This window comes from Styela clava, chromosome 7 (genome assembly GCF_964204865.1).
Source record: "Styela clava chromosome 7, kaStyClav1.hap1.2, whole genome shotgun sequence".
NCBI lineage: Eukaryota > Metazoa > Chordata > Ascidiacea > Stolidobranchia > Styelidae > Styela > Styela clava.
Genome location: NC_135256.1, coordinates 16,904,418 through 16,931,869, shown reverse-complemented (window position 1 = coordinate 16,931,869; position 27,452 = coordinate 16,904,418). Strand labels below are relative to the sequence as shown.

At 34.3% G+C, this 27,452-nt stretch overlaps 2 protein-coding genes across 2 annotated transcripts; both read left to right on the top strand.

Moving 5' to 3' along the window:
• Positions 1-31: 31 nt before the first annotated feature.
• On the top strand, positions 32-27,452 carry LOC120328324 (uncharacterized). Its single transcript, XM_039394780.2, has 34 exons — positions 32-184; positions 740-849; positions 1,472-1,706; positions 2,070-2,234; positions 3,474-3,658; positions 3,897-4,056; positions 4,349-4,463; positions 5,137-5,296; positions 5,667-5,814; positions 6,215-6,392; positions 6,918-7,046; positions 7,120-7,255; positions 7,375-7,438; positions 7,516-7,623; positions 16,254-16,393; positions 16,753-16,933; positions 17,047-17,106; positions 17,486-17,545; positions 17,618-17,686; positions 18,058-18,269; positions 18,376-18,484; positions 18,993-19,168; positions 19,596-19,659; positions 20,734-20,828; positions 21,088-21,364; positions 22,853-22,968; positions 23,239-23,395; positions 23,625-23,741; positions 23,878-23,997; positions 24,292-24,414; positions 24,714-24,836; positions 25,313-25,435; positions 25,737-25,859; positions 26,120-27,452. The coding sequence occupies exons 1-34, from the start codon at positions 82-84 to the stop codon at positions 26,257-26,259; spliced, it is 4,581 nt and encodes a 1,526-aa protein (XP_039250714.2). The 5' UTR covers positions 32-81; the 3' UTR covers positions 26,260-27,452.
• On the top strand, positions 11,504-15,619 carry LOC144425117 (uncharacterized). The gene is made up of 2 exons (XM_078114462.1): positions 11,504-15,239; positions 15,452-15,619. Exon 1 carries the CDS (start codon positions 13,454-13,456, stop codon positions 14,687-14,689), a length of 1,236 nt encoding a protein of 411 aa, XP_077970588.1. The 5' UTR covers positions 11,504-13,453; the 3' UTR covers positions 14,690-15,239; positions 15,452-15,619.

Here is a 27,452-nt window from a genome sequence, read left to right as displayed (position 1 = left end):
TTGCTAAAATAGTTGTACTAAATACTTTTAACCTTAATCTGTGAAAGGTGAAACTATTTACTGGCATCTCTGAATCAACAAATGGATAAAGGGATTTATTTAATATGGATTATACTTGTATGTTTGACATTTTTATCACCGGTATCAACAGCTGCTTCGATAGATGATATTTGGGAATTAACAAGTAGGTATTAAATATTTTCGAGTGTTTTAATCTAAATTCGTAACATTTGCGGAGTCTTTGATTGATATTGGCCAAATATCAAGTGTAAATTTAGAATGCATTCCACCCAATTACCTAAACACACTCCACATATGTGAATTCAAATACAGAGATGAGCCCATGTGCGGTAAGGTTTAGCATATTCCAATGCATTTTTAATTCTACTAAATGTACAAAATGTTGAAAACAAAAGGCATTGTTGGATTGCAAAGTAGAACACTTTCTTTATCCATTTCCTTAAATACAAATTAGAATTCTGCTGTAATACAGATATTTTACGTGTACCTAAACACCATTTATCTATCTAAATTTATACAAGGATATAAAAAAAAATATATTTTAACATTAGCATAGTTTATTATTATTGTATTTGCAGTTCAAAATTAATACAATGCTTATATTGCCTGTTCTTCTTCATATTATAATGTTCAAAATCAATGTCATATGAACTTGGAATCCAGTAATTCTATTAAAAATAAATATTGTTAATTTATAACGTGCGACTTGATTTACTAGATGAATATGGAGGTGGTGGATTTGAAGGAGAGATTAATATTCCAATGACGAATTCAGTCAATTCATGGGAGATCACAATAGAATTTGACAAACCAGTCAGAAAATTCAAGGTAATCTATTTTCGTCTTTATTTGTAGGCGTTGAATTTCCCCTTTGCAATGAATCATGATCAAGTGATCTAATGCGCAACGAAATTGAATGGATCAAGTGAGAAGAAAATTGTTTTGTTTATTCTTGGGAGAATATTAGAACTAATTTTTGTAAAAATTGAAAATGGGTAAATAAAAAATAATAAATGAGAAAAGAATGATAAAATATTGACCTATGCGTAACAAATGATATTAGTCAAATTTAAAGAAAAGTTTAAAATGATGCATTGATAATAAATAACTACGAGTAAAGAACTTTTTTTAACGCCGTATCGTATATGTGAAATACGATTTCGGGTCAATATTTTAACGCCTTTAGAAATATGATTCTTTCAAAGAAATGGTTACTGTCAGTTTCTTACGTCTTCCGATAAATGTTGATTGTTTATATTCTACTGTAATTGTAAGTTATATATCGATGATTTGCTTATTATATTCGTATTGTTTGTTTGAAAAAAACGAATTTGACGCAGAAATGTTTACAAAGTTTCAATTTGTGCATAAAGTATTATTTTTCCCAGTTGTGGTATCAAGTTTAACAACCAATTGCCAATTTTTTTACCTAATTTTTTTTCATTCTCAGGTCTACGAAGCTGAACTAGTCAAAACATTTGAAAACGAAACCTTATACATTGTTGAAAATGCAATATGGAATGGATTTCTCGACAGAGGCGACGATTTGTATTTCAGAATTCAGGGATTCACTGACGATGTCGCCCCAAAACTAAAAGTAACATTTCAAGGGACAGTGTACAAAATTACACCACCGCCTGAAAGAGTTCCCCCTTTGTCACAGACAGAAATGAGAAAAATTATAAGTAAGTTTGTCCCATGAGTTCAAGAGGTTGACCACAACTCATATGCAACATCTGTAAATGCTTTTATTAGCCTGTAATACCCAAAAACACAACTTCTCAAAATACTAAACGTTCGACTTCTTCTTATCATTTTTCATATTATATGAGTATATTGCAATGTAAATCTCAACTTTTGCTTAAAATTTGTTATCACTGAGTTTCGACGTAGGTTGCGGGCTTGTAACTCTATTCTTAGAGTATTCAAATTTTTATTTTGTCACACTGTATCATATATGAAAATATCACAGATATATGTTTTTGTTGAAACTGATACTTACTTTTAATTTAGTTAACGTAGATTAAACTGCAAATACAATTGAACAGATACTGACGTCGATTATGAGAAGGCAATCAGATTGTCGTTGCTATTCATTGAATCACAAAGGTCGGGATTCTTATCGGATGATAATCGGATTCCATGGAAAAAAAGTTCTGGATTATATGATGGAGGATTGGAGGGAGTAAACTTAATTGGAGGATATTACATTGGTACAGTTGATTTTATTTTTCTACTCCAGTAGATATTCATTGAGAAAATTCTTTTTTCAATGTCTTATATGGATCGTGAATCTTGACATAATTAGAAAAAGTTTTACCCCACCGCTTTGAATTATATCAAAATTCGAAAAATCAAACTTTAAAATCAAAAAATTTAACTTTAAAGTGACTCATAATTGTTGAATTTGATGATATTTTGACTCAAAATTCTGTTTTTCATAAACTCTAGAAGTAAAGCAAAAATATGTGTTTAGTATTTCAGAAACGTCAATTTGTTACGCACTTGTATCATAAAATTTTGCTCGAAATATTCTAGCAAGCGTAAGAAATTTGTGTTTGGCAAATGAAATACACAGAAACCCACGCATAATTGTGCAAATTGACCATCTATCACGTGATAAGTTTAGTTTATCAAATGGAAACAAATTGCGAAGAAGATTTCAATACAAAAACTTTGAACAGACTTCGAAAATTTGAAAGTGCCATCTAACTAAACGTTGTAATTATTATATATTTGTTAGTCATTCATAAAATACTTTTGCATTAGGAAAAACGTAAACAGTTTTCATGGATATGAATAACCATTAGCTTTTTGTAATCATTTGCATTCCATATAGGTTAGAAATCGAAATTCCCCGACATAGTCATGCAAAACGTAAACAATCGGATTACTAATTGCAACGTACCCTCGCTTCCTTTTAAATATTAATTGCTTCCCTGTCGATGTATTTCATTGTGTTTGTGTATTGAAATAACACCTGTGCAGTTATTTATTGGTGTTTATATTACCATGATAATCTTAGAAATACTGAATCAATAGTTTCAATACATTATTCATCTTGACCGGAGTCAGTTGTCTGAGCTATGATCTGCGAACAAAAAAATGGCCGAAAGCTGGATTCTTGTTCAGTTTTTTTGGATAATACATGATTTACTACAATGTCTTAGTTGACTATCATGACAAAATTGATATTATTGTACCAACTTTTAGCCGATTCTTGGGATATCACATCGTCATATTTCATATGAGTTATTGTAAAAAAAAAATTTTCCAAGTTATCTTCATATACTAAATAACACTGAGATAAACCACTGGAAATTTCCTGACAGAAATTAGCAATTTTATGGGTAGAATACATAAGACAATATGCATTGGACTATACATTTCAGCTTGCAATACTGGTACAATGTTATTACAGTCTTTTATTCTCAATATGATTTACATTGTAGCTGGAGATTACGTCAAATTCAACTTTCCAATGGCTTTTGCTATTACGCAACTTGCCTGGGGAGCATTAGAATTTCGGGAAGGATACGAAAATGCTGGACAAATGGAAAACCTAATGGAAGCTGTAAAATGGGGAACAGATTATTTTATGAAATGCCATGTTTCGCCAGAAGAATATTATGGAATGGTATGGGGTTCATTATTCGTTTGCTCAGAATATTTAAAATTTGTATGTGTTTTACTTGAATTTATAAGCAGTATAGGACCTAATTATAAGCAGTAGCGCAAAAAAATATATTTTTACTCAGTTATGGCCGTATATGGGACGCCGATAATTTTATTGTTAATATTATACCAATATATTTCTTTTATACATAATATATAAGTTTTAAACCTACATGAGGTTTGCTGTATATATATTTTAGGTGGGCGATCCTGACATTGATCACAAATTATGGGAAAGTTCTCAACGGATGGATTGGGAAAGACCTGCATTTAAATTATCACCGGACGAACCAGGATCTGATCTTGCAGCTGAAACAGCAGCCGCTTTAGCTGCTGCTTCAATTTTGTTTGAAAAAGTTGGTGAGTTCGTTTAGAATTCCACGTTCTGTGAACCTTCAAATATAGGGTTGCATTGGGTATACCGATATGATGCTCAATCTATAACACGTAGATGTGGATGTTGGAAAATATATGGTTTTTGCATTGTCTCGTATATAATTATAAAAAAATTTGCCAATTTATTTAATTATATTACATATTATTCTTCCATATAACTTTTTTTTTCATAATTTTCAAACGTCTCGAACACATTTTTGAAGGTTATTACTAAGAAGCTATTGCATTCTTTCTTACGTATTTTACTTTGTTTCAGCACCGGATTATTCAGCAAAATTAATAGGACATGCTAAAGAACTATGGCAGTTTGCTGAAGTATATAGAGGAAGATACGATTTTTTAGTGATGAAAAAGGCAGAAGAATTTTATGGGTATTCTGTTAGGCATATTTGGTTAAACTCTAGTTAAAATACTGTCCCAACTATCCTGTGTAAATTAGATTGTTCCTACTTTCCGTCACACATGAATCATGTACGAAGTTCACTTCCAGCTGGTTTGTTAAAACTTTATAAGTAAAAAGGAGCAATGAGATTTTGTACAAGCAAACACCTGTACAAGCAAGCTGGAATCGTACTCCCGTGTTGTGTGTACCAGTACCAGGTTAGGGCATAATTTTGTTTCAATCTTCCTTATTCTAGTTCTATTACGAGTTCAGGACTGTCTGTATTAGCCAAGTGAATATACCCCTCCACATAGGTTTCAGTCCCTTTACACAGCTTGATGTAAAGTAGGCGAACAAAATTAGTGCCCTCCATATTGGTACACATACTTCTTGAACGTCGCCGAAATGCAACCTTGACATATCACAATCTTTGATTCTATTGAAATTTGTCAAAACTGGCCAGGTTCCGACTATTGAAGAGATTCCACAATAACACTGCAAACCACAATATCACGTTTGTGCATATTTAAGTACGTGGTTTTAATAATTAGCGTAGTGTTTATCTCAACTATTAGGTTAATATTATCATAATTTTTTGAAAATATTTCAATCACGATCAGCAAAAAAAGAACTTTCGTTATAAATATTTAAATGCAATTAAGGTCAAGCGGTTACGATGATGAATTAGTGTGGGGAGCTGTGTGGTTGTATGAGGCAACAAAAGACAATTTTTATCTCGATTTTGTGGAGTCGAACTACGGTCGTTTGTCCCTGGATACAAAAGGTGGATTATCTTATGACAACAAAATGATTGGAATACAAGTTGGTATTTTTGTTACAATATTGTGAATGTCTGGTTTTGGCCAACAGTTTATTTAAAACAAATCTCTTTTCTACTTTGCTGGAATATACATGTCTTTACATTCCAATAAAATGTCATAAAGTAACGTGCTTCGAGTCAAATATTAACCCAATTGTGCCCTTTTTCGTAGTTTATTGTATAAACATTCTAAGTGGATCTAAGTCGAAGATTAAATCAAAATTTATTTCGTAAATAGTCTCCAGCGCATTTTCTGTTTCAATAGCATAAACGTGATTGTAGATTAGAATGAAATCATTATGAAATATTACATTTATACATAAGATTGCAATAAATTATCGGTGTTCAACGTATTTGATGCTTTTTGTACAGTTGCTGATGGCTGACATAACAGACGATTATAGAACGTACATGCAACCAGTGAAACAATTTTGTGATGAGCCTGGCGGATCTGATGCCTATGTTTTGCCGAATGGATTACTTTACAAAAATTTACAGAATGAACCGGTTGCTTTATCTTGTATGTACATTCTGGCTTTTCTATTTGAATATCTTTTATTAATGAATAAAATACAATAAACTTTCGGTTTTACTATAAATATGCGGTTTGTCATTGAATAATCTCGGGCGGCCTCGATGATGAAGAAAAACAATATTTCCATATGCCCACCGTTGGATATTTTTCCTCATTTATTGCCGTCATGAATATTTCAAAAATATTTATATGATTTATAGGATGGATAAATTTCGTTACTAAATTTACTATTAAGTTGCATCGTCAAATTACAAAATGAGCACAAGCACAACTGCCTATATTGTACGCAATAAGAATATACGTTATATAAATATATATGTTTGGCGATTCAATGTAACATTGATCGTATTAAAATCGCTCATTGCATTATTTTCACAATTTCTAGCGAATGCAGCATTCGTATGCACTATTCTAGCAAGACGATACAGAGGGTCACCAGCAGGAGAAAAATATCTGAGTTTTGCTAAAGCGCAAACTCATATAATGCTTGGAACTGGCAACGGACAAAGCTTTATGATTGGATTCGGAAATAATTATCCCCACTACACACATCACAGAGACAGGTAAGTTACGCTCTGGCGATCGGGTGTAATTTTATTGAATTATCCATGTAAATCGGATTACAAAGAGTGAATATTTATTAGCATTATCACTTGCAACTATGTAATTGCGACCTCATTATCCCCGTTATGCATGTCATGTGATGCATGTCTCTACTAAAACATTATGAAATTAGTCATTTATCAACCATTCACAATAAGTGTGATCGCTAATGATCCCTTATACCGCCTTTGATGAGACTGAATTAATGCAATAGTGAAAACGGCAAAAATATAAATAAAATGTAGAAACATATTCATTCGTTGCCTATGACAGTATTCGGAAATTATAACAATCAAAGAGAATGCTACTCAATTAGATGTTTAGTATTTTCTATGTAAAAGTTCGATTCCAAAGAAAATAATTATATGTTAGATACATAGTTTACTTGTTTTAAATCACGTGAAACAAAATTGAATGATTCAAATATCGATATAATCTAGTTGAAAATTATGATTTTATTTGAAACCTTTTTTGTATTTTTTCAGTTCATGCCCGGACCCGCCTCAAAATTGTGGTTGGGATTTCTTTCACGACTCTACGATTCCAAATACAAACGAAATCAAAGGAGCATTAGTAGGAGGTACAGATCAGTTCGGGGTTTTCGATGATCACAGGTTAGTGACGATCATAGAGATATAACACAATTTTGAAATTTCCAAAATTGTATTCTGACATCTTTATTTTAAGGGAGAATATTAAACTTAATCAACCAAATCTTCTATACAATGCTGCGTTTCAATCAACACTTGCTGGATTAATTATGTTCAGTGATGGTGAGATGGAAAGTTCTGGTGCTGGGTCAGGATCTATTTGGGAAACGGGAGTATGTAGATTTTTATTAAAAAGATTATTTTTTCATTCATTCACAACCAGAAAAAATTGATCTAAAATCTACATCACATTCAAAACTTTACAGCTTTATATTAAATTATTTTATTTAAGGATCTAGATTCTACGTATTTGAGGAAGATTTTTGCAGATTCTGACATCGAATATTTCTTCGACGGTGAGTATATAAAGCTAGAGTTCATCCATATTTCTATGATGTGAAAAACATTTTCAATAAAATCTTTTGTTTCACAGCATGCATATCCAATCCGTGTCAGAATGGAGGTGAATGTATAAATACAGTAGACATGAACTTTGAGTGCATTTGCGAAGAAAATACGTATGGAACATTGTGTGAAAATAGTGAGTACTATTTATTTTTTCTACTTTCCAATTTGCTATTTTCTCTCTTTTTTACAATTTCTTCTCTTTTTTATTCTCGTTTCCTTATTTATCACACTCTTCTATTTCTGTCTGTCCTTCTCTCTATCCACTCTTTAGCTCTTATTCTTATTCATCTTCAATATCGTTTTTGTCTCCCCTGTATTTTTTTGGACACGAAATAGACCGACTGTTAGCGAGAATCATAACGTGTTTCTAATTTGATGACGTTTTACGTTGTTACGCAGACGTTGCAAACGTATCGACGCAGCATTATTGCGACAGAGTCCTGTTTCTCGATTAATCCCGGGAATTCTAAATTATCGCCACGCTGCTTCGATGAGTTGGCACCTTCTGTCCTTGTATACAGTGTAATCTATTGCGCTAGGAGTTGTTTATCGTATTTAATATTGGGTTTACTATTCGCGGTTAGGATAAACGATTCGAATTGAAGTTATTAATTGGGTTTAAAATCAACGGTTCATACTGGAGTTGTAATATAATGTAGGGATACAGGTTAGGGTTGTAATATAGTCCAAATAGAATGATAAATGCTGTTTCTTGTATTTAGTCACATAAGTTAAGTTGTATTTACTTTGGATTATAATTGTTGAATTGAGTTGCCTGGAGATCCTAAACATTCGGTATGTAAATATTGTTTTATCTTGTATGATTTATTCTGTATTTTAGTATTGTGAATACTATTTTATCCTATGTGATTTAATCTGTACATAATTGTGACATATGGTTATCTGCTAATTAATGTGAATTGTTATTGCTTGTAAAAATGGTAATGCTGTTATATTTGATTAATTGTGCCATATAAGCTATTTAGTTTTATCTATTATTTTGGCAGAAAACCGTTCCATTAACAACGTTCCTTTACGTTCCATTAACAACGTTCCTTTACGTTCCATTAACAACGTTTCGTTTCCGGTACCCGACAAGTTCTATTTTCCTGATTCATGTACGAGATTTGATTTGAAGTGTCTGTTGATTGTTATTAAAGATATTCACCGATTTCAAGTTGAATTATATTGGGGCAGCATTTGAAAGGCACAGAAGAATCTGGGGGCACTTTAACCGCTGCTTACAATACTCTGGTTTGATTTCGAAATAGAAAACTTCAGTTTTCCTAAATTCGAAAACTTTAATGTTGCGCTCGATTCTATGTAGCCTGGTTACTTCTCACGCACATTAAGAGATTGGAGACTTCAAAATTTATTTACAAGCTAAACCAACTGTTCAAAAGGGTGAATTGCAAACAGAAGAGTTGAGAAGATCCGAAAATGAGCTGCAAATACTTTATCAGCTCATTTTCGGATCTTCTCAACTCTTCTGTTTGCAATTCACCCTTTTGAACAGTTGGTTTAGCTTGTAAATAAATTTTGAATCTGATAATCCATGCCGTAGCTTTCTTCAACTTATACCATGAAGAATAATAGTTGATAAACTTGTCCAAAGGTTCATTCTCTGTCACTAGATTCACTAGAACGTTTATTGGCTTCTTCAGAATAAATTCCAATGGTAAATCTGGTAATTTAACTGGCATTTGTGGCCAGTTCTCTTCATTCTGGTAGAGAAATTCTGGTCCTTGTAACCATGATTTCTTTGCAATCAATTTCTTTGCTGTCATTCCACGGGATGCATAATCCGCTGGGTTCAATTCACTTGGAACATAATGCCATTGATGTGGCTCTGAACCTTCTTCAATTTTTGCTAATCGGTTAGCTATGAAAGTAGGAAATCTTTTCGACGAATTGTAAATTGATTGGATAGTAGCTGTACTATCACTCCAGAATATAGACTTAACATTCTTCTCAAATTTTAATTGACGTCTTAAAAACATATCCACTCGCACACAAAGCGCAGCAGCTGTAATTTCCAGCCGTGGAAGTGAACATATTGTCTTGATAGGACACAATCTTGATTTTCCAAGTAAAAATGAACAGTGTATCTGACCGTTTTCATCTGATAACCTCAAATATGAAACTGATCCATAGGCAACTTGTGATGCATCGCCAAAATGATGTAATTCTTGTGAAACAATAACCCCAAATGAATTCGGTTTAATGTATCTTGGTAATTTGACTTCTGATAATTCTGGAATTGCTTTAGTCCAGCTTTCCCATGCTATTTGTTCATTTTCTCCGATAGTTTCATCCCATCCCAATTGTTGACGACATAACTCTTGGAATATAAGTCTTGCTTGCAATATCACAGGTGATACAATACCCATGGGATCGAATACGGAACTTAAAATTGCTAGAACTCCTCTTTTCGTATCAGGTTTTGGCTTCAGCTTTGTATTGAATCCAAAGCAATCTTCTACTACGAACCACACAACTCCCAAAACTCGTTCAACACGATTTGGGTCTAAATTTACGTTCGCTTGAATTTGTGCTCTATCCTTTTCTGGAACACAAGAAATAATTTCTTCTGAATTACTCCTCCATTTGTTTAAATGAAAACCTCCACATTCAGTAAGTTCTGAGGTTTGCTTGACAATTCTCTTCCCTTCAGATATACTATCTGCTCCAAGTAGGAAGTCATCTATATATGAATTACATTTAATATTGTCACTTATATCTGATGGAAAGTCTTTTCCAAAATCTTCTGCTGTTCTCCTTAAACAGTAATTTGCACAAAATGGACTTGATGTATTTCCAAAACAATGCACTAACATCTGATGATCGACAGGAGTTTTTGTCAAATCTCCATCAGGCCAAAATAGGAATCTCAATGCATCAACATCCCTAGGCGTTACACGAGCTTGTAAGAACATAGCTTCTATATCTGCAGTTATACCATATTTGTACATTCTGAAACGTAGCAAAACAGATAACAATCCATTTGCCATATCTGGACCTTGCAGTAATTGATCATTCAGTGATGTGTTCAAATATCTTGCACCTGCATCGAATACCAGGCGTACTTTACCAGGTTTCTGTTCTGATGTAACGGGTTGATGAGGAAGATACCACGCTTTACCAATGGGTGCTTCAAATTCAGCAGCAGGAATTTTCCTTGCCCATCCTTTCTTTATAAATTCAGCCATGGTACTGCAATATTTGTCCCTTAAAACATCATTCCTCAACAAGCGTTTTCCCAAATTGTTGGTTCTTCTCATAACTGCATCACGATTATTAGGAAATTCAGGACATCCTGGTTTCCATGGTAACGGAGATTGGTAATGTCCATCCACCATCTTTATATTATCTTCCATCAGTTGTAATGCATACTTATCTTCTCTTGACAATGTTGGTGTGGGAGTCAATGATATATCTTTGAAATCCGTTTCCCACATCTCTCGAATTTGTTGTTGAAGATCTTCACTTTTCACTTCAACATGATTAACATGTACATGAAAACTTTCATTCCCAGAGGCTTTATTAAAGGCAGGCCCGACCAGTGACCAACCAAGAATACTTCTTTTTGCAACTGGTTCATTTGTAGTACCACGTCTTTCATCTTTCACCCAGAATACTTCAGGTACATTCACGCCAATCATGAGCATCACTCTTTCATCTGGTAATTTTGGAAATTCAATACCCTCGAGATATTCATGCCTTTGTAATTCAATCCTATTAGGTAATTTATTCGGTACTGTCGGAATTTCATCCACAGTGAGCACACGATGTAATGTCACACAACCTTCCCCTTTCAGTGGTTTAACAGTTAAGTCAAGAGCGAATCCATCTTGTTTCTGTGGATTCGGTGTGTTTACAGTAGTAATGGAATAATTCATTGGTTCACCATCCATCTCTAAAAGTTTCATCAATCTTTTATCACATAGACAAGAGGTGCTTCCCTCGTCTAGGAAACAGTATACTTCAATTTCTCTACCTTGAGGTGAGGATACTTTCACTGGAACTATATTCAAATATACTCCAGCTGAAGTTCTGGTATAGTTCGTTAAGGTCGATCCCGATGTAGCAGTTTGAGTAGCGGAACTTGTACTTTGCTCTTTTCGCTTAGTATCTGCAACATTTCGATGAAGCATTCTATGATGTCTGCCACCACATCCTCGCTCAGTACATGCAGGATTCTTACGACATTGCCGTGCCATATGACCAATGTATAAACAGTTTCTGCAAATATGAAATTCACGAATTGTAGCCTCGCGTTCACTTGCAGATTTTCTTTCAAACTCTGGACAATGAATAAGAAAATGATCTTTTGAACAGATAACACATCTGTATCTATTTCTCACAAATGTACCTTTTCTCTCGGTAGATTGTTCAGGTTTGCCATCACCACTTGTTGAAGTGGAATTTGCATAAATTCTCTTTTTTTGAGGGTGTTTAGCCTTTTCCCTCTCTTTATGAGCTCTCATAGCTTTGCCCATCGATGATTGTGCCGTAATTGCTGCTTTCTTGACAAACTTTAAAAGATGTTCAAATTTTAGTTCAATGTTTCTATTCTCATAATCTGCTGCCTCTTCTTCCCATTTATTATGGTACTTCAGGGGTAATCTACATGAAAGTTGAGCAATATTGTCAAAATTATTTAGATCTGAATATTGCTTCCAATGCGACAGTGTTAGGTAACATTCTTCCATTTTATGAGAAAGATCCAGAAGACTATCTCGATCATCTGGTTTCAACATTGGACCATGTATTAACTCTTCCATATAAGTTCTGGCAATCAACAATGGTCGTCCGTAAGCTTCTCTTAGAAGTCTCTTTGCTAAAGTCAATCCTTCTGTAGGAGGATATACAGAACATTGACGAATCAATTCTCTTGCTTTACCTTTGCAAAACTGTTGCAAGTAAGTCAATCTCAGATTGTCATCTGAAATCTTGTTCTCAATATTTATCTTGAAACTATTCATGAATCTTGTATATTCTTCATGAGAACCATGAAACGAAAGTAATTCTGGTTTAGGTAAATCTACCATGTCACGCATTGTAGATGTCATAGTAGCAAGAATTGAGCCAACATCTTGTGATGGCATATTAGGTACTTCTACAGGACTCACCAAATTAGCCTGTCTCGTTCCACCTTGTCTAGTTCGAAATTCTTGATTAACGGGATTCATCACTTCCGCAACCACTTCCTGGACCGGATCCAGGGATAATCTAACTTGTGGCTCTCTAGGAGGCACAATACAATTGGTTTGACCCACTTGAGGTGTGTTTACTTCAGCCCGTGCTGCCTCACATTCTACCAATTGTGCTATCGGTGGTCCAGAATCCATTTCTTGAAACTGAACCCTTTCATTGCGATTAGAGCCTATTTCCCACACTTCCGCCTCTACACATGCGGCTTGATATTCGTGTATAGCTTGTAATCGCCTTATTTCTCTCTCTGATGCTGATTTTATTTCTTGAGCTTTTCGCTTCTTTTCTTCTGCTGATCTATACTGACCATTCAGATCAGCCAATAAACATTCCAGTTCTTCTTGTGAAACTGGTTTTGCAGCCATTTCGACTTTTTTGTGACTTTCTTCACTCAATCTAGGATCAATTGAAAAGTTTGATATCTTTCAATTTGCTGCTTACAATACTCTGGTTTGATTTCGAAATAGAAAACTTCAGTTTTCCTAAATTCGAAAACTTTAATGTTGCGCTCGATTCTATGTAGCCTGGTTACTTCTCACGCACATTAAGAGATTGGAGACTTCAAAATTTATTTACAAGCTAAACCAACTGTTCAAAAGGGTGAATTGCAAACAGAAGAGTTGAGAAGATCCGAAAATGAGCTGATAAAGTATTTGCAAAATTGTGAGTTGAATAAAGTTATTGCAAAGTTACAAAATTCTGATGTACAAGGAAAAAGTGTGCTTAGAAATTTGAAAATTGCACCTTCAATGCAAAAGTTGAATCCTGTTTTAATTAAGGGAATATTGAGAGTGGGTGGAAGATTGCAAAACGCACCCATAGAATTTGATTTGAAACATCCAATAATACTGCCAAGTAACCATCATATCACACAGTTGATTGTCAGAGAATACCATAAAAGTTCACATCATTGTGGAGCAAGTCATACATGGAATTTGCTGAGACAGAAGTTCTGGATTATCAATGGAGCTGTTGTTGTAAAGCGAAATATTCGTGATTGCATTTTTTGCAAAAAGAGAAATGCTTCGATGGGTAAGCAATTTATGGCTGACCTACCTAAAGAGCGTGTGACACCAGATCAACCACCATTCACATGTGTTGGAGTTGACAACTTCGGACCGTTGTTGGTGAAGCAAGGAAGAAGTTCTGTGAAGAGATGGGGCTTGATATTAACCTGTGCAACAACTAGAGCAGTGCATTTGGAAATTGTGCATAGTATGGATGTCAATTCATTTATTAATGGATTAAGAAGATTCATTGCCAGAAGAGGCAAGATGTCAACCATTATATGTGATAATGGGAGCAATTTTACAGCTGGAAATAAAGTGTTGAAGAAAGAAATTCAAATTTGGAATTCCAGTAAAATGGGAGAATTTTGCAGTCAAAGTGATATCATATTCAAGTTCAATCCTCCCACAGCTTCACACTTTGGAGGTTTCTATGAAAGACTCATCAGATCAGCAAGAAAGATACTAACTGCTTTATTGCATGATCAATTGGTTACTGATGAAGCGTTGTCTACTATATTTTGTGAAGTTGAAAGTCAATTGAATTCAAGACCACTTACACCTATTAGTATGGATCCTTTGGATGAAGAACCACTTTCACCAAATCATTTATTGTTGCTGAAGCATAAAGCAAATTTACCACCAGGAATATTTGACAAGAAAGATTGTTATGCGAGAAGAAGATGGCGTCAAATACAATATTTGGCTGACCAATTCTGGATAAGATGGTCCAGAGAAGTACTTGTCAATCTACAAGCTCGACATAAATGGTTGAAGAAGGAAGACAATTTCAAAGTCAATGATCTTGTGCTACTGGTTGACAACACAATACCAAGAGGGAAGTGGCTGACAGGCAGAATTATGGAAGTTATACCAGACAAATTTGGAGCTGTCAGACAAGTGACTGTCAAAACTTCACATGGGTTTTTAAGAAGACCAATAGCAAAACTTTGTATGATTCAGAGAGCTGATGAGTAATTCATTGTTAGTTGTATTACTTATTGGTGATGATTCTCACTTTTTCTTTTTGAATTGTAAGATGTATTCTCTTCGTTCCTACATCTGGGGCGGGGAATGTTAGCGAGAATCATAACGTGTTTCTAATTTGATGACGTTTTACGTTGTTACGCAGACGTTGCAAACGTATCGACGCAGCATTATTGCGACAGAGTCCTGTTTCTCGATTAATCCCGGGAATTCTAAATTATCGCCACGCTGCTTCGATGAGTTGGCACCTTCTGTCCTTGTATACAGTGTAATCTATTGCGCTAGGAGTTGTTTATCGTGTTTAATATTGGGTTTACTATTCGCGGTTAGGATAAACGATTCGAATTGAAGTTATTAATTGGGTTTAAAATCAACGGTTCATACTGGAGTTGTAATATAATGTAGGGATACAGGTTAGGGTTGTAATATAGTCCAAATAGAATGATAAATGCTGTTTCTTGTATTTAGTCACATAAGTTAAGTTGTATTTACTTTGGATTATAATTGTTGAATTGAGTTGCCTGGAGATCCTAAACATTCGGTATGTAAATATTGTTTTATCTTGTATGATTTATTCTGTATTTTAGTATTGTGAATACTATTTTATCCTATGTGATTTAATCTGTACATAATTGTGACATATGGTTATCTGCTAATTAATGTGAATTGTTATTGCTTGTAAAAATGGTAATGCTGTTATATTTGATTAATTGTGCCATATAAGCTATTTAGTTTTATCTATTATTTTGGCAGAAAACCGTTCCATTAACAACGTTCCTTTACGTTCCATTAACAACGTTCCTTTACGTTCCATTAACAACGTTCCTTTACGTTCCTCATACCCGGTATCAAGATTTACGTTACGTTCCATTAACAACGTTTCGTTTCCGGTACCCGACAAGTTCTATTTTCCTGATTCATGTACGAGATTTGATTTGAAGTGTCTGTTGATTGTTATTAAAGATATTCACCGATTTCAAGTTGAATTATATTGGGGCAGCATTTGAAAGGCACAGAAGAATCTGGGGGCACTTTAACCGCTGTTTACAGACTTTAATTGCTTGAAAGCACGGACTAGTTGTAACAATTAACCGATATAGGTTTGGGGTCAGGACTGGGGTATTGGGACGCGTTTTTGAAGTCTCCAATCTCTTAATGTGCGTGAGAAGTAACCAGGCTACATAGAATCGAGCGCAACACCGACCCATGGATAGTCTTTTTAAATTAGCGTTGTCATTCTTGCTGTTCTTTCCGGGATGATTTTATCAGCAACTAATGGACCAATTTTTTTCAAATTTTCGGGGCTAAAAAATGGGAAAGCCACTAGAATACTTTATTTTATTTCAATTTCACTCATCCTATGGGTTCCTGATATTTCATCCTAAAGTTTGCTATTTCATTTTAATCTAAGTGAACTGTATTGCTTGTCTCCAGATCTTTTTAGTAAACTCGGTGCGGTCATGCCTTACTGTAAGCGCACCGATGGTCGACTTCCGTGACCGTATATTGTAACGCCATTCTGATTTTCATGATATTACCTTTGAGCATTTTTTAGAACTGAATCCGGAAATAGAGTGGGTATCAACGTGGCCCGATGGTGCACAGGTTCATATTCATCTCCCAAGTAAAATGTACGAAGGAAGAAAACAACTTCATCTTATATTTCCGTCAGATTGTCCATTGGTTTTAGTTGAAGTATGCTTTCTTATCTACTTTAAAAACACTTCGCACATACTTTATTAACTGTCGATTTAACTCTATTTACGGCTGCGCAGTCCCATTGAAATAGTATATACGAACCACGAAATAAAAAAAATGCTTTCTTCATTTGAATTATTCTATAATATGATACTTTATAGTATTCGTTTATCATGCTTTCCTATCTACTTTCGATTATATTTTTAAGTAACATATATCTGAATGAAATCTAAATTTGAGAAACATAATTCAAATTCTTGTTCAAACTTAGCTGGGCGTATATATACGCTACCACAATGCAATAAAAAATAAATTAAGGTTTCCAAATTTATCTTAACGAAAGCTCAATTTACTAGGTCTGGCACACTTGTCTCGTTCCATCAATATCTTCTTTAGCGGACAGAACAATAGTCATGCAACAATTCGGATGGCAAACAAACCAAAAATTTCTTGGTATAAAATTCGAGATCGCGAACCCGGATTTTATGCAATCGTGTTTCAAGACCTCAAATTTCAGATTCAAAATATCAGATCAAGGTAATTATATAATTCTACTTCTCTACAATATGAATCAACAAAGCAACTATTTTAAATTTGATAAAAATTTTTTACGTCGCGAAGTAATCTCTACTTAAATTTATATTTAACAGAAATTCCGAATTCGCCATTTTGTACAAAATCAATTCCAGAAGTCGACCTGTCCACTTCAAGTGAGTGGAATGTTGAAAAAAATTGTGTTTTTTTTTGTCTCTTTCAACATCTTTTTTAGAATACGTTCATTAATGATTTAATACATTCATTGATTAATGCGTAACTTAGTTGATGATAAGCTTTGGTTAACGATGTTCCTTGCCTGCAACTTTTAGTAAAGCTTTTGATGATTGGATTTGGCTCCCTAGAGTTGTTTGAAAGGACTGTAAAATTTCACAATGTATACCAATAAAGTTTAATTTATCTGAACCAAAACAAATTTTGTAATGTTTGTACATTGATTGCAATATGTACTACTTGTTAAAAATTTGTTATATGTAGCGATGTTTAAATATGTTTTAAATAAATTCAATATATCAAAATTATAATTATGTACAGCGACAACGGCAAAGCCAGTATATGAGACAATCAAGCCTCTGAAAGAAGATCGAAATATCGGTATGAGTGCATTCTAAACTTGTCGATTATTAACATACTTATGTTGCAAACATAAATTCTATCTATTCCTAGATGGCAATACAATATTTGAGGAAAAGGTGTTACCCACAATATTTGCAGAGAAACGTGTACCAGATGGAGGTGAGAAGTTTTATAAGATAAACATTGATTTGTAGAGTGTACTTCAGTTTTGAGTGTTTTGGTGACGTGCCATTTAAAATATGATTGTACATAATAGTTTGTCAAGTCTGATAGTTCAGTGTTTGAAATAATATCTTTATTCTTGAATAGGTTCATATTGTTTCCATTTTGAAATAAATGTTCAAATATGAAGATGAATTACATGAAGCAGCACATCTTGATTCCGTTAATTATACTTGCTAATCACTTTGGTCCTCAATTTTGCTTACAGTTTAATCGGAGATTACAGCCAAATTCGAGTGTGCTCTGAATGTGAAATTTTTTGAGAAATATTTTATGTTCGTGATATTTGTCATCTTATTTTTTTAAAGCCGATGATGAGATATTCACGTGGGTAAATCGTTGGACATCTGGTGGTCAAGCTCATATCAACTTAAAACATATCAAGATAGATAACCCAGGGCCTTGGATTCTCAGATTTTTGATTCCCTCGCAATGCTCATTATCTAGTGCGCAATTCTGGCATGCATGTGCTGTTCAAGAAATGAGTAATCCAAAGAAGGGATTATTCTCATTTAAACAGGTAACAGGCAAGAAACGAGTAACGATTATTTTCGCTGGTAAACGATTTTTTAATTGGCTTTTGATTTAAGTTTGTAATATACTTGAAGTTTGTAATTTACTTTCAGGTGGGATGGCAAAATGATCATAATTTTATCGGAATGACGTTACATTTTACAACGGTTATTCATACAATAGATTGTTTTGATACTTCTCAATACCATGTCGTATATGAAGGTGAGTAATAATGCAGTTTCAGGGTAATTCAGTAAAAGGTATATTCATTATATAAACCAACTGCAAAAGCCAACTGACAGTATAGTTTGGATATGAACGTTTGTTATACACAACAAAAAGAAAGAACTTTGCGATATCTAGAGCCAACAATTTAGTAAAATAAAGACAAACACGTATATATATATTACAATAAATCTGCAGTTTGAGTTTAGTGTATCTTGCATCTTTGCCCATGACTGAAATCTGTACATTGTATTGCTTTTATACCAAATTACGAGCGTTGGGTTCAATTGGTCTCTGAGGCCAACAACTTCTGGTAGATACATGAAAACGCACATGAAGCAGTGACTTACCACACTCGACAACGCAGTTAGTTACCATTTATTGGATTACCTTCTGTTTATAATGTGGTTATATTAAGGACCATGTTACCGAATGTATGAATATTCATACTTTTAAAGTTTCTGAATTATATTTTTACTTTGTTTTGTTGTTTCCCGATCTTTAGAATCTACAGTTGGAGCTAGTTTAAATCCAAGCACTTGCAAAACTAATTTTGAAAAGGAAGATATGAAAGCAGAAACAAGCAGAAATTTGCCAAGACCGAGTTTCAATGCCATTACTATCCCAAATTCCAATTATGAGATAACACCATCGCCATCGCAAGACGAAAAACCAACGCCGGTTAGTTGAAGAGTAACTTTAAATTTTGGTGTAATCATATATATATATATATATATATATACTACTTTGTTAGAAACGTTGGGTATTTGAAATATTGATAGTGCCAATAAATTAAATGAATTACTATGCCTGCGCATTGAATGTCAGCGAGTTTGTGGCGGCAAAGCCTATTGTCTACTGAACAGTTTCAAAAGAATCACCAACGAAATCTGCTGAAGTTTTCCGGTTTCGAAAATTTTTGATTTATCAGTTGTAATCTTTTAGTAGCTGCATACTTTACTGTTTATGTGTCAGTGCTATTGTTGCTGTTGTACTAGTGTACCGATGTTTTATAAATCCCAGAATCAGTATCCTGGTATCTTTCATAACATATACCTAACTATAATGTTACAAAATCAAATGACATATTTCACTCTTCATTTTACAGTCGCCTTCAAAATTACGAGGACTCTGGATACGACGTGCTCGGCCGATTCCACCACCTGATCTTGGTAAGTAAAGAATTTGGACAAGTAGAAGTTAGTTAAAAGTTTTAAACCATTAGCAGCTAATGATTAGCTGATGCTTATATAAATGTAGTGAAATTGTTTTTGAGTATAAATGGAGTCGTAGTGTTTGTACTCTATATATATTACAACTACGGACTTTCTTATGCGCGCATGCTGGTTAGTACATTGATCATATAATCGTTAATGGTGAGAAAATTTGTTCAAGCTCTTGTGGGTTCAGATATTCGGCATACGTTCGTCCAGAGCACAAAAATAGACCTAACCAACCATATCCATACGCGTCGCATTAAAACTCCATCTGTTTTATTAGCCATGGAGGCGTATTTTATCAAAAGCAGCGACGTCGTCATTATTGTGAATGTTGGGTGCAGAATTAAAATCTATTTACTATATTTTATGACAAACAAATTAAACGAGAATATCGGTCGGAGACCGAAGACATATCGATCGAAACTGCGGTTTCGAATCATGACCATATAGTGACACGGCGTCTCCCCTCACTAATTAATTAATAACTCGGTAATTATACGACATAATTCATACAAAATCAATAGGCTTCTGGTCCGAGATATAATGAATGCACGTGCGGAGCAGATTCGACCTCGCCTTCTTGAGATATCGCGTTCATCTAACAGACAAACAAACAGACAAACAGACATACTGACAGACAAATACCTATCAACATACTTACCGATCTTAAGATCGATAAGTATAAAGTGTTCGCTTGTATATAGCTAGAGTCATGTTTTTATTTATCATTCACCCTTTTCTATAAGTAAACAATATATATATATATATATATATATATATATTGGATATTGGAGTACTCAGGAAACGTGAAAATGTCTGTATCTATAATTTCTCCCATGTCCATGCCACTGAACAAAGGTATAAGACATACTTGATATATTTCATTTTTAAACAGTAAATTTACAGGCTCATAGTTGCGTAATAATCAAGGTTAGATCAGCATGGGCAGTCTATAACAAGTGCCTTGATTCAGACACAACTGCGCAGCTTTTTTGCATATTTCACATATTAATTACTTTACTTTAGCCAGTGTTAACCGACTGAGGGCAAAACCTGTGTCATCCACAACAGTTCAAATATCGTGGAGAAAACGGAAGAAGAATGTTAACAAAATGATACTGGTAACAACAGTTGAAATATTAGCAACATTTCAAAATTTGTTCAACAATTCATGAAATAGCTTGAGAGGTCAATGTAGAATAAATTGCCACCAAGTTTCGCTCGAAGCTTGACTTGGCTTGTTGCAATTGATTCAGTAAATGTCATTTATTAGGCTTTAGCAAATACTGTATTCCATTCATTATTGTCATCGGGGTCTAACGTCGGATAGCACCAATACATGATGGTAATGTAAGATTATCTGAATTTTGGTCATTTAAGGTCGAAGTAGCACCCCAAATCGAGAATGAAGAAGAACAAGTAGAAGACGTAACGAAAGATGATTCAAAGAAAAAGTCAGCTTCTGTAGTCAAACTGAAGCATGCATCATCAGCAGCCAAGAGGAAGTTTCCTGCAAAGCCGAGTAAAATTGATGTTTCAGGACAAAAACGAAAAATATATGTTCGAAATCTCCTTCCTGGAAAAACATACAATTTCACAGCTAGAGTCTGGGATGGGGAATTTTATGGACCCGGTAACACCATCACCGTTACGTTAGGTAATGTTTTGACTTTTTCTGAAAATTTATAAATAGATATATATAGAATAAAATATGCGAGTAAATATAGACAGTGGCGTGCCTAGAGGGGGGCGAAAGGACAGCCGCTACGGGCAACACGTTTTAGGGGGCAACAAAACCAAGATGTAGAGTTGGCGTCAGTACACATGTTTTTCTCGATGCGTTTTTATTAAAAGCTGACATTATTTGTTTAGTCTTGTGTGACTGAATGTGGTGATGGTGAGTCAACAGTGAATGTTTCCCCGACCATTTACCCCAGAAAAATTCTTCCTATCCTATAATATACAATTGCAACATTTTTGATGCTCATTTTCAAGGGTGGTTTTGCGATTCAACACCTTTTTATGTTTTAAACAGTCATTTCAATTCAAAATATTCTACCCGGTTATTTAAAAGCACCGGTAGAAAAGTTTAGCGTTGTCTATCACAGCTACTTTTGGGCTAATTTTTGATTACTGTAATTAAACTATTTGAGAACACAGTATAATCATTGAGTTCCATTTTCTTTGCACGTACATTTGCATCCAGGACAATTGCATCTGCATACTTTTGCACCCACGAACATTTGCACACATGAACAATTGCGCCTAGCACTCACATACAGATTTCACCCATGAACATTTGCACTCACGAACATTTGAACCTTGGGTCCACAGACATTTGAGTCCACGGACATTTGCACCTATGTACTTTTGCACCCACAGACATTTTCACCGGCGGACATTTGCACTCGCAGACGTTTGCACTCACGTACATTTGCACCCGCGTACATTTGCGCCCACGTACATTTGCACCCGCGTACATTTGCGCCCACGTAGATTTGTACCCGCGTACATTTGCACTCATGAACATTTGACCACACGGTTATTTGCATCTATGGACACTTGCGCCTGTAAACATATACCCATGTATACCAGTCTTAGAAGTAAAAGAGGTTCTATTGCCAATTGTGCCGAAATAGGGACATCCTAATGTTATATTTTGTGATGAAAACGAACTCACTACAAACCCGAACGTACATGGGTGCAAATATCAGCGAGGGCAAAAGTGCGTGGATGCAAATGTCCTGGGTTCAAATGTCTCTGGTTGCAAATGTACGTGCGTGCAAAAGTGCGTGGATGCAAATGTCCAGAGTTCAAATGTCTCTGGTTGCAAATGTACGTGGGTGCAAGTTTGGCAATCCCCTGTATATAGGTTTTATATAAATGCATAAGGAGAGTGCATAAAAGTTACTTTTGGAACTCGAAGAAAGGCATTGGTCGTAGGCTATTCTACTTTTAGACGGAGAAATACACAGATCTATCCCAAGGGTGAATGTCAATGACAAGTATGAAACTTAATGAATGTCTGACACCAAATAAAACAACTCGTCATCTGTATCTATGAGATTATCCAAAGTATATCACAGCTGTGGGTAAAGTTTTCACCACAAGCTGTCTAATTTGCACTAATTTCTTCTTCCCGCAGCCCCAGCTGATATTCAGAATATTCGAACGACAAATCCAGACAAAACATCACTGCATTTTAGATGGCAAAAGCCTCTTGGTGATCGTCAAATGTATGAAGTTACTTATTTTCCTGAGGTATGCAACACGCATAATAGTATTAATATCAATAGTATTGAATAAACTAACTTACCCTTGAGAATTTATTATTAGCCACCTGCTGGCAATGTTCGTTGAATAGTACTTACTATACATACGTTGTATAAACTCTTAATCATTTTAATGTTGTTCATTTTATTCCGGTAAAAGTCGTGCAAACATGAATATTATACTAATAATTTTGACAAACGAGATGACTCTTAATCAAGTTCTATATATTTCAATACAAATATTTTACATATATTTTAGACTTCGTCGTCGTTCCCTAAATCTCCTTTTGAACTATCCGGCGAGAGCACGGACACTCATGTTACAGGATTGGAAGAAAATACAGAATATATTTTTTCATTTGTATCTAAAAGCGGGGTCAAAGTCAGCGATGGGAAATACGTATTTGCGAAGACGGGTAAAATATTCTTCTATGAAAATTGTACGGAAGACAGACATTTTCATTCCATGTTTGCCATCTATGTCTGCCAAATGTGCGTTCTGTAGTCAGTTTGAATTAGTACTCAAGTACAGTATTTATTTCCATTGGCGAAATATGGCTTCAAATGAATATAGTCGCTACCATCATTAATCGATATAAAAATAAATTTCTAAGTTGATAATTATGCACAATATTTTTGTATCAGGCTCTCACATTTGTAAACAAAAGGCCTGCCCCCAAAGTTCTGAATGTACGCAGACCGAGGATGGCTTCGAATGTGTCTGCGACTTTGGATACAAAATGGTTGGAGGAATTTGTCAAGGTAATTTACCACGAGATTAATATATATATATGATTACTTAGTTTGGTAAGCCAACGCAAATTGTGAAATAGATATAATTTATTTTATTCGTATGTAATAAATAATTGGTGTTTCATCGATGCATGCATGTTTCTAGAAATAAATGAATGCGAAATCAGAAGCATATGCAACGAAAAAGCTGAATGTGTTAATACATTTGGATCCTATGAATGCAGATGCAAGTTTGGATATCATGGAGACGGAGTACAGTGTGTCGGTATGATGATTCTTTCGTAGTGGTTGTTTATACCTCAGCATGAGAATCGATTTAGTACTATCTGTCTTATTTTTTTATTGAATACTGCGCCACCTTTTTGATTTAGCTGTTTAATGACTTTATATGCTGCACTTCGCGAGTCTTGCGTGCATGCGTACTTTATTATCCAACGCCTCGTAGCATATTTGATCATATTTTTTTTATTTTAGTGCTAAAAAGTGATTGCAAGCTACCCCACACTTACTCAAAATTTCACTGCAATGTTTTATTTTGTTTTTCGGTGATTTGAAACAGATGTTGACGAATGTTCAATGGAAGGGATCGAAGTTTGTCCCGGTGCTGATTGTAAAAACACTGAGGGTTCATATGAATGTACATGCGAAGAAGGATATACTTACAAGGAGTCTTCGTGCCGTGGTATGATTTGCGGTCTAGCTATATACCTGAACTTTTTGTGACCTGCTTCGTCCACTATTACCCCATGCCATGAATTTTGTGATTATGTATTACGTTTTTAGCTTCACAATCCACTCATATCCAATTTATAAAAAAGATAATAATATATATAAATTAAAATAAAGAGGATTCAGTCTAGCAAATTTATAAATGAAAATTTGCGCGCAGTTATTTGCATTTTTAATGTGAAATACTTCGTTATTTTTAAATTTATACTTATGACTATTCTTTACTACATTGATCAATATTTTTTCACTCAGATGATAATGAATGCGCGGTAGGAATTTTTAAATGTCCAGAAGAATCGTCCTGTGTTAATACGAATGGATCGTACACTTGTGAATGCCCAAAAGGAATGAAATACATTGATAATATGTGTCAAGGTTTGAAGAATTATCCAATTCTAGAACAAAATAAAAGTTTTGCTTCAATGTTGACGGCCAGGCTTTACATTACTGTTTGAAATAGTTTTTTTTCTTTATTGATATATAATATTTATTAGATGAATACACTTCGATAAAAATATTTACATACTTTTGCATGAAGCGTTCTGGAGCTTCGCCCAGATGTTACACCACAAAAACAGACAGTTAGCTACTGATTAGTAGGATTCTACTGTTTTGATTTTCAGGTCATAAACTTAGTCCATCATAAAATATTTTTCGAGTTGATCAGTGGACAACACGAGGCAAAATGTTGAGTGTCAAACTATAAAGTGTCACAGCTCGATAACATGGCGATTTTTCATTGCTATATTTGCCTACAAAGAATTACTCTTTTTTTGAAATACTTATATTTATCTCTTTTTAATTGTTGCGTGTTCAAATGGAATGAATACTGACTTACTCAATGTCTTCAGATGTAAACGAATGTATAGACAAAACACACAGCTGTAAAAGGTCACAGATCTGCATAAATACACGTGGAAGCTACAAATGTCTTTGTAGAAAAGGATTAACAAAGTCAAAAAGGGGATGTAGAGGTACTGAATAATTGTTCTCTGATTGCTGGAGTAGACTAAATTTTGTAATACTTTTGCTACAATAAGTAATAAAGTTCAGCACAGTTTAAATTTTTGTTTTCAAAAATACATTACATTCAAATACGTCTCATGCGTAAAAGATACTCCTTCAAAATTCAAGAATTTTGTGTTTTGTTGTAAAAAACAGTCTCTTTTGGAGGATTCCTCAAAAACAACGGCATTCGAAAAACAAACAAACATGCTTCGTAAATATTACGATGGCAATACAAGTAATATAAATATTTGCCACTTATTTTCTCAGATTTGAATGAATGTAAGATGAATACGCACAAATGTAGTAAATATGCATCTTGTCGCAATAAACGTGGTGGTTACAAGTGTTCGTGTAAACAAGGCTACGTTGGAAATGGAGTATTATGCAAAGGTTCGTTCCATTGGAAATGGTTATATATGACAAACTTAAATTATTGAGTGGAGTACAAAAGTTCGATATCGAATAATATAAATTCTGTTTACCGAATACCAAACTGTGATCCAGTGCTGGGCTGCTGGTGATATGCAAAATAGTAAAAATGGATTCAAAAACGAGTGATAAACTACACTACATAATCGATGAACAAATTTTCAAATGACTTCATGGTGAATTTTACATTCCCACCCCCCCCGCTCCCCCATATATTTCAGATTTTAATGAATGCTTGCAACCTGACTCAAATAATTGTGACGAAAACAATGGAATTTGCTCCAACATACCTGGCACCTACGTTTGTTCCTGCCAGGTTGGATACACCGGAAATGGCTCAAAATGTTATCCAATATTTTGATGTTCATCTCGTGAGGAGCTTATGTTATCATCCATAACAACGAATTCACGCATATAGATGAATGCATATGGGGGAATCGGATCGCACATCATAGCACAGTTAAACACTGCAAAAGTATTCGTACTTTTGCTATTTTTGGAGCAGTTAATTAATCAATATTTCCTACTGTGTGGTGCGTCGTCAATTGAGGTTTGAACCAGGTTTTTTCCTATATATATCGTTCTTGCAGTAAAACACTATTAACGTGGAATGGTAATAAAAACATGTTTCAAGAAATAAGGATTTAAGATCTTCAAAAATCAATCGGTAATTCAATGGCAAAACGTCGTAATGAATGTTTTATTTTCAACTGATTATGTTATATTCTTACCCCGCGTTAATGACAGTGTTGATTTGAGGTGATTACAGTTCCGTATTCGACCGCTTGCGAACATTATATTGTTACTGGTTATTAGGTACCGTAAATACTTCAAATACAGCAAATTCACGTGATAGTTTGTCTGACCAGGCCAGCATACAGCAAAATATTTACTCTGTTTTATTTTTGATTTCACATTTTCAAAGTGGTCTTGTTTTTGTTTGTTTATTATATTATATTATCTTTTTATATCTTATTAGTGAAAAATGAAAAACTGAAAAAGAAAAATTCAATAAAATTCTTCTAATTATATCTTTTTGATGAAAGAGTAGCTATAGCACAGTTTTAATTATTTGCCGTTATCAAAGACTGTTCAATTAAAATTGACTGAAAATGTTCTTCGTAAAATTTGCTAAATAATTCATGGTGACTCAAACGGACGAAATTATAACGAATGTATAGATAACTACTGCAACACACTACTGCAAAAGGTCACAGATCTGCATAAATACTCGTGGAAGCCACGAATGCTATAAAATTGTCATTTACTAATCAAAGAAACTCAATCTTGAATGAACGGCTATGTGAAATGCAGATAATTTTATTATCGCAACTTTATAATAGAGATAAAAATGCGTAATAAACAGTCGTTAACATCAAGATTTCGGAAATTAAAATTCGAAAAATTTTGATGAATAAATCCACTCAAACGCACTTATCAATAAATTTAAAGTTTGTTATCAAGACAACATTATTTAGAGTCGAGGAGACTCGATTTTTTTTATTCAAACTGTTATCCCTTATCATTTCAGAAGAACAAACGAATTACCGACTC

Bases quoted from the DNA above. Each gene is read 5' to 3' on its own strand.
- LOC120328324 (XM_039394780.2), top strand. From the start codon at position 82: ATGGATAAAGGGATTTATTTAATATGGATTATACTTGTATGTTTGACA. The intron at 2,235-3,473 runs GTACAGTTGATT...TTTACATTGTAG, and splicing joins AATTGGAGGATATTACATTG to CTGGAGATTACGTCAAATTC. The intron at 7,439-7,515 runs GTGAGTATATAA...TTTGTTTCACAG, and splicing joins CATCGAATATTTCTTCGACG to CATGCATATCCAATCCGTGT.
- LOC144425117 (XM_078114462.1), top strand. From the start codon at position 13,454: ATGCAAAAGTTGAATCCTGTTTTAATTAAGGGAATATTGAGAGTGGGT.